Source organism: Arachis hypogaea, chromosome 14 (genome assembly GCF_003086295.3).
Source record: "Arachis hypogaea cultivar Tifrunner chromosome 14, arahy.Tifrunner.gnm2.J5K5, whole genome shotgun sequence".
In the NCBI taxonomy this organism is placed as follows: domain Eukaryota; kingdom Viridiplantae; phylum Streptophyta; class Magnoliopsida; order Fabales; family Fabaceae; genus Arachis; species Arachis hypogaea.
This window is the reverse complement of record NC_092049.1, coordinates 20171607-20180423: the sequence shown is the minus strand read 5'-3', so window position 1 is coordinate 20180423 and position 8817 is coordinate 20171607. Positions and strand designations below refer to the sequence as shown.

The window sequence follows — 8817 nt, the reverse complement described above, 5'->3', positions numbered from 1 at the left end:
ACGAATTTTATTCATAGGCGCTCTCCAACCTTATTTCGTTTACAGTGTAAATGAGACATGTGTTATAACACGTGTGCAAACGTCTTACATTGACACGTGTTTGTATTTTATTTCGTTTACACTGTAAACGAGATAAATAACTTAATAAAAATTTGTAAATATCTCTCAAATTAATATATATTGGTAATTAAAATATTTATTTTATTTATTTAAAAAAAATTCACGAATAGTTGTCGTAAAAAAAGTTAATTATATTTATAACTTATATTTACAGATAAAAACACAAAAATCGGCATTTAAGACGTATCTCAATGAATAATTCCATCAGAACAAAAATTACTCATTAAATTACTTTGTAATGTGAATCAGGTTTTTGTTTTTTAATGGTTGAGTTGTCCCTTAATCAATCACACAAACCATAAACATTTAAGAATATTACATACTATTATTGAACCAAGCCTTCTCTTTTTTTTTTTTTTTTGGTAAGGAAAACCAAGCCTTCTGAAAGTAGGTTTTATAACTAATGGATCACATATGGAAGTTCAATAAAAAAAATACAAAAAAGCTATAATAAAGCCAAACCATGAAAGATTCACTTGGAGACCTAGTATCACAGTCCAATATTTCATTACCGGACCAAACATGTAAAGATCCACGTCCACTGCATCCAAGCCAATGTCAGCAGCATGGCTTGCTTCTAAACCTTCAACATCACGCATTCACAGCCGTTAACCTCTCTGTATTATATCTGCAAGCTACTCCCCCACCTACCAACATAGTTCCACGTGTTAGCATGACACTCTTTTAGGAAAATATCTGTAAATGGTCATCTGTATACTAAAATTGCCCACAGATCTAATGTAAAATATTAATCCTAGTCCAAACAAATTTTAAATATAAAAACATAAAATAATCATAAATGCTAAGTTTTTTTTTAAATTTAGTTCAAGAGTGTCCTTAATGTTAGTAAAGTATAATAAGTTATTGTGAAATTTATTATTATATTTGAAAAAATGCTATAGTAGTAGTTAAAATTTGCAACCAAGCAATTCTTTTTAAAACTAGAGTACAACAAACATTTTATGAATCCTTTCTATTTTATGAACCTTTTATATTTAAATTTTATTTCTTTGAACTAATCCTAAAAAAGCTACTAAGCTAATATAAATAATAACTAAAATCTAATAATATTTAGCCTGCAAATGAAACAACTTTTTTATTTCTTTGGCTAAAGCCTATAAATATAACTATTACATAGTTCTCATGTTTACTATTGTTTTTTGTTGGTATTGTTTTCGTATTTATTTATTCAACCTAATTCCATTTATTTTTCTAGTGGACCCAAAAACAACTTATTTCCATTAATTTTTGAAATTATTAATCCACACTAGCCATTTAAACAAAAAGGACCTCTTACTGCTCAGGAACCCAACGGCAACCACTACCGTTACATGGGAGAGTTTGGATTATTTTAAACTTTTTTATTAATATTACTCATATTAGATTATTATAACACTTAAGAATTTTTTTATAACATTATAATTGAAAAAAAAATTAAAAATTAAAAAATCAAAACATATTTTTAGTATTAATTTTAAAAGACTAAAAAATACCTTTAAGATTAAAATGATTTAATTTTAATTTAAAATTTATTTAATTAAAAAAACAAAAATATTCTTTTAGTATTAATATCATTTAAATGTATTAAAACAAAAAGACCAAAATACCATTTATTTTGTGTAAGAATATTAAAAGGGAAAAAGATTCTATGCCATTAATTATTTAAAAATATTTATGAATTTAACTTTAATTTTAAAAATTTAAATTTATATGTATCCTATATAACGTAAAATAAATATTTAGTATAAGAGAATGAATTTAATTATTGTTCTTTTTTCTAATTTTAAAAATTAATTATCTTAAACATTTTGTATCTTAATTTTAATTATTTATATTTAGTTCATTTCATTACACTCAAAATTCATTTTTATTATACTATACATACTAAAGCACACTTATATTGTGATTTTTTTTCTATGTTTTGTATCTTCTTATTTAAATATCAATTCATAAAAATAAACATAAATATATAATAACAAATTTATTTATTTAAGTATTATAAAGAGAATATTATTCACAAAAATAAAAACTATTCTTAAAATTATTATTGAAATTTAAAGAAAAAATAAATATAATTTAAATAATTTATATGCATGATTTAATTAAATAGATTTAACTCTCTAATATTTTTTAAAGAGAACAAAATACAAGATCGAGACAAAAATATTTTTTTAAAAAAGAAACCTAGGAATCATCACTAACTTTATTGAAAAAATAAAAAACTTTAAATTTCACAAAATATTTTTTTTAGAGTTTGGAACTCGACCTGACCTAATTATCTTATATATTAAAAAAATATATATATAATTTATATCATTTTTACCTAACCTTAATCAAACTTTAACCATCATTCACATTTTTTTATTTTTATTTTTCTTTGTTGCAAAATCTTTTTTCTTTTCTTTTTTTTAGAAATCTAATTCTAATTCAATATTTAAATCAATGTAAACTAATATGACCGGTTCGGATTTAGTCACAAAAACATATTTACACCCTAACTTCATGAATTAAACATTAGAAGCAACAACTCTAATTACGAATAAGACGATAATTTAATACTATTATGCTCTTTGATTTATGACTACTTATTTAAAATTATTTTTAAATTTAATTTTAACTATAAAATTTAAAATTAAATTTAATTAATAATCTAAAATAAACAACTCCAAATTTTAGGGCAAAACACATAAATAAACCAAAACTAGCTCAATATTACGTGATTTACCCAAATAAAAAAATATTACGTTGATCCCTCAAACCATATTTTAATATAAAATCGAATTGGTTAAATTCGATTTACGCAATATAGTAGTAAATCGAATTGGTAAGTTTCGAATTACATGAATTTGGTCGTCCATGGTAAATCGATACGGTCCAATTCGATTTACTAAAAAATTAAGTTCTATGTATAAATCGAATTTGGACTATTAAATTTAATATGAAATCAACCTATATAAATATTAATTTTTATTATAAAAAAGTACTTAACTTATCATCAATTTTTATGTTATTTTTAAGTTAAGTACTCTTTTTTATAATAAAAATTAATATTTATATAAGTTGATTTCACATTAAATTTAATAGTCCGAATTAGATTTATACATAGAACTCAATTTGCTAGTAAGTCGAATTGGATTGTATCGATTTACCATGGACGACCAAATTTCATAATTCAAAACAACCTAAATCAAATTACTAATTGTCACAAACCATGTATAGATCGAATCATGCTCATTCGATTTATTACTATGGACATCATGCATGCATAAATCGAACCAGGCCAATTCGATTTATGCAAAAAACAACATTTTCATGTAATTCAAAACTTACCAATTCGATTTACTACTATATTGCGTAAATCGAATTTATATAGAAATATAATTTGGGGATCAACGTAACATCTTTTGATTTGGGTGAATCATATGATATTGGGATAGTTTTGGTTTATTTATGTATTTTGTCAAAAATTAAATTATCTTTTGACAAATTAATTTATAATAACACTTTAAAAGAATATTGATTCTGTTCCTAATATATATTTATATATATCCTAATTAAATGGTATGTTATAATATAGTTAATTTTTAAAATTATGATGTTATAGATGAAAAAAATAATATATAAGATAATAAGTTTTATGAAATAAATTATAATATCAAATAAATAATTAAAATAAATAAAATTTAAAATTATTAATTAATTAAAATTTATAATCTATCAAATTTAATAATTTTAATAACTTATATACCAATAAAATATGTTAAATTTTTAATAGTAAGTCATAAAAAAATATCAATAATAATCATAATTGTCATTTTATTAAAAATATATGTTAGAGGTTATAATTAATGTGTTTGTAGTTTTATAAGAATAATGTATTAATTACTTAATAATTTTATCAATAAACATTAAAAGCTCTATTAATAACCTTTTAAGATACCTTTTAAAATACTGTGCCAACACATATTATAATATTAATAATACGAAAAAATTTTAAAACTCCAAACAATACAAAAGTATTGTAACATCCACCTACAAATAATATGTACTGATCAATAAACATCAACAATTATAGGAACTTCCTTGTCATTACTCAACATTCTTTTAAAACTTCAAATTTATTGTTGTTAAATCCAAGTATATTGTTTGCATTAAAATTCTTTGTCCATCACTCCATCCTTGTTTCAAGTAGACGTTATATCAGAATAAGTTTTAATTTTATTAGAATATAATTAGGAACAACTAGGATTAGTTAGTATTAATTATAATTATTTAGCATATCTATATATTTATTGTAGGATATTACATTTTTATTATTTTGATTCTTCTAACACCTATATAAACTCTTATACATTGTATTACGAATCACTACAAGCCCAGGCCCAAGCCATCCCCCACAAGGGAAGTCCAGCGGGTCGGCACCTAGCACCCGACTCGGACGATGTCCGGCCTCACCCCCTGCGCGAACCAGCACACCCTGGCAAAACCGGTCGGGTCGGCTTCCCCGGGGCAACACTCGAAGCCCCGACCCGCAGCCCGGGACGACCAGCACCTCCCACGTGAACATGGACAGCTCACGAGCATCCTGGCCAGTGGGCTAGGTCATCTTGGGCCCATCCAACACCGTATATAAGGGGAGAGGTCAGCGCTCCCCCCGAAGTACACATCATCTTACCTAATTTGGCTATCCTCTCGTATGGATACTGACTTGATCGTCGGAGTGTCCTTGCAGGTGGCTATCCCCCCTTGTTCGTTTTACCGCCCCTCCCGCCGACCTCCGATCCTGGACCAAGAGACCGCTCCGAGTTACTTCAGGGTCTCGCCCTCTTACCCTTTACCGCCGCCCGACCCGACGGATACCCGAAAACTTCAGGTAACGAACATTGGCGCCGTCTATGGGGATCCTGAAGCAGACATGGAGCGACTCCCCACTTCAGAGGAACTCCGCGAAGGAGGCGTAGCCCGCCTGAGCAAGGCAAGCTCGACAGCCCATGCTGGCGAATAGCTACGATCCTTCGTCCAACCGAACTAACAAATCTACACCAAGACCCCTGAAAGACGTCCCTTCGGAGGAACGGGGGCCGACAGCACCAAGATCATGCAAAAACTCAGGCATAGAGTACAAAATCTTGAGCGAGAGCTGGCAGCAAGGGGCCGATCCCACGGAGACGTCAGCCACTCCCGCGACGACGCCAGTCGATCCCGCACCCGTATTCGCTCCCCCTCCCGGAGACACGAGAGCCGAGAAAGGAGCCTAACAGAGCACGGCGAGGCGCATACCAAGCGACCTCCCGACCTACCCAAAACAGGTCCGAGAGCCACGGGGAGTCCCAGAAAGGAAAAGTTAAGAAACAGTAGGACCTTATTATCATAGGAGCCACTCCTTTCCACCCCTCGATCCTCAAGGTTCGGCTCCTGAAAAATTTTGACAAGCCGACGGACATGAGGTACGACGGGACTAAGGATCCCCAAGAGCACCTCACAGCCTTTGAAGCAAGAATAAACTTGGATGGGGTAGGCGATGCGGTCAGATGCCGAGCGTTCCCTGTGACGCTAGCCGGTCCAGTGATTCAATGGTTCAACGCCCTCCCACAAGGATCCATCGCAGCTTTTGCGGACATCTCCCAAAGCTTTCTGGCTCGGTTCACGACACGCATAGCCAAGGCCAAGCACCCAATCAACTTGCTAGGGGTTACCCAAAAGCCCGAGGAGCCGACCAGAAAGTTCCTAGACAGATTAAACGACGAGTTCCTGGAGATTGACGGCCTTACGGACTCATTTGCTAGTCTTTGCCTAACGAATGGCCTGCTAAACGAAGACTTTAGGAAGCACCTCACTACCAAGCCTGTCTGGTCCATGCAAGAAATTCAAAGGGTGGCCAAGGAATACATCAACGATGAGGAAGTGAGTCAGGTTGTAGCAGCCAACAAACGGCAGCTCCCAAACCCCCCAGCTCGGCAAGCCCCCCAGGTCGACAGGTACAAAGAAGCTCCCAGGGACGGCACCCTAGGTAAGCAGTCCAAGCAACCTCCACGGGTAGGAAAGTTCACGAACTACACGCCACTTACGATGCCCATAGTAGAGGTTTACCAACAAATCACAGACAAGGGAATCCTATCCAGACCTAGACCATTGAAAGAAAGAATGGGAGGCAACAAAAGCATCTACTGTGATTATCACAAGGGATTTGGTCACAAAACCCAAGACTGCTTCGATCTCAAAGACGCCTTAGAACATGCCATCAGAGAAAGAAAGCTGAGTGAATTCTCCCGGCTCATTAGAGAACCGAGGAGATGAGAACGAGAGCGCTCCGAGGAAGATCGCAACCGAACTGTCAAACCAAGGCAAGAACCCATGAGGGATGCCAATAACCCCCTACCTTCGTGGTTAACATCGTGGTCGGGCGCAATAGCCCTCCTAAATCCAAATCGGCAGCAAAGAAGGATACCCAGATACTCTCCATCTTGACAGAAGGCCCCATCGCCAGCAAAAGATCTCCCACGATATCCTTCGGCCCAGAAGATAAGTTGTTTCATGATCTTCCCGAGAACCCCCCATGGTGGTTACTGCAATGGTCGGGACAGGATTAGTCAGACGAATCCTCGTCGACACAAGATCTGATTCTAACATTCTATTCAGAAACGTGTTCGATGCCATGGGACTCAAGGAGTCCGACCTTAAGAATCACCAGCACGGAGTCATGGGACTAGGCGATAACTACATTAAACCTGACGGAACGATCTCTCTCCCAATCTGCCTAGGAATCGGTGATGCCAAAAAATTGGTTATGGCAGACTTTGTAGTCCTCAGAGACTCCACTGCCTACAATATCATCCTGGGAAGAAAAACTATCAATGAATTCTCAGCTATAATATGCACCAAGTTCCTGACAATGAAGTTCATAACGGACAAGGGAACAGTTGGCTCCATAAAGGGAGACCTATAAACGGCAGTCACCTACGACAGCGCCAGTCTCTCCTTAAGGAAAGAATCTAAGAGGGCAGCTGGCGTGTTCTTGGCAGACTTGGACGTCAGGATGGAAGATAAACCGAGACCAGAACCAGAGGGGGACATGGAAAAGTTTTAAATAGGAAAGTCGGCAGATCAATTTACCTTCGTAAATAGGAACCTGCCCCATGAACTCAAGGGCCCCCTCATGGAGGTCGTAAGGGCAAATGGCAACCTCTTCGCATGGACACCATCAGACATGCCGGGACTAGATCCCGAGGTCATGTCCCACCGACTAGCCGTAAAACCTGATGCCAAACCAGTAGCCCAGCGGTGAAGGAAGATGTCTCAAGAAAAGGCCGACGAAGTCGCCAGACAAACAGCAGGGTTACTAGAAGCAGGATTCATCAAAGAACTTGAGTATTCAACATGGCTGTCCAATGTCGTCTTAGTCAAAAAAGCTAGCAGAAGGTGGCGAATGTGCGTTGATTACTCTGATCTGAACAAAGCATGCCCAAAAGACTCTTTTTCCCTCCCCAACATCGACACCTTGGTCGACTCGGCGGCAGGATATCGTTTTCTCAGCTTCATGGATGCCTACTCCGGCTACAACCAGATCCCGATGCATCGACCTGACGAGGACAAAACGGCATTCATAACACCTGGGGGTACTTATTGCTACAAAGTAATGCCCTTTGGACTAAAGAACGCAGGGGCCACCTACCAGAGACTAATAACCAAGGTCTTCTATGACCTCATCGGCAAATCGGTAGAAGTATATGTTGACGACATCCTGGTGAAAACAGCAGAATCGAACATGCTAATAGACGACCTCCAAGCTGTCTTCAAAGCACTAAGAAAATTCAAAATGAGGCTCAATCCACTCAAATGCGCATTCGCCATGGAAGCAGAGAAATTCTTAGGGTTCATGATAACACAAAGGGGGGTAGAGGCCAACCCAGACAAATATGAAGCCGTCCTCAAAATGACAAGTCCTAGGTCTGTCAAAGACATAAAATGACTCACCGGAAAACTTACGGCTCTATCCCGATTCCTCGGTGCCTCGGCAGAAAGGGCCATCCCATTCTTCAACCTAATGAAGAAATGAATCGCCTTCGAGTGGACTCCGGCGTGCGAAGAAGCGTTCAACCACTTCAAAAAGATACTCTCAGAATCTTCCGTACTCAGCAAGCCTAGAGAAGGGGAGCCCATGTACTTATACCTAGCTGTGACCACGCAAGCAATGGCGGCAGTCCTTCTCCGAGAAGAAGACAAGACTCAATGCCCAATATACTTCATCAGTAAAGTACTCCAAGGGGCGGAGTTGAAGTACACCAAGTTGGAAAAGTTGGCCTACGCCCTACTGACCTCATCCAGAAGACTAAAATAGTACTTCCAAGGTCACGTGATCATCCTGAGAACCGATCAAGCCATTCGGGAAGTCCTCCAGAAATGCGACCTCGCGGGAAGAATGATGTCATGGGCGATAGAGCTGTCTCAATATGACCTGCAATATGAACCCAGACAAGCAATCAAAGCCCAAGCCATGGCAGATTTCCTGGTAGAGGTCACAGGGGAGGCTCCCGACGTACCAAACACACGGTGGAAACTCCACGTTGACACAACATCTAACCAAACATTTAGAGGGGCCGGGATCATTCTTGAAAACTCGGCAGGAGTAGCCTATGAATAATCAATCAAGTTCGATTTTCCAGTCTCCAACAATCAGGCAGAATATGAGGCCCTGAT

The 8817-nt window shown here is 36.4% G+C and overlaps 1 protein-coding gene across 1 annotated transcript; it reads left to right on the top strand.

Annotated features, from left to right (window-relative positions):
* Positions 1-5562: 5562 nt before the first annotated feature.
* LOC112742373 (uncharacterized) lies at positions 5563-6417 on the top strand. Its single transcript, XM_025791610.1, has one exon. It carries the CDS (start codon positions 5563-5565, stop codon positions 6415-6417), a length of 855 nt encoding a protein of 284 aa, XP_025647395.1.
* The last annotated feature ends 2400 nt before the right edge of the window (positions 6418-8817 follow it).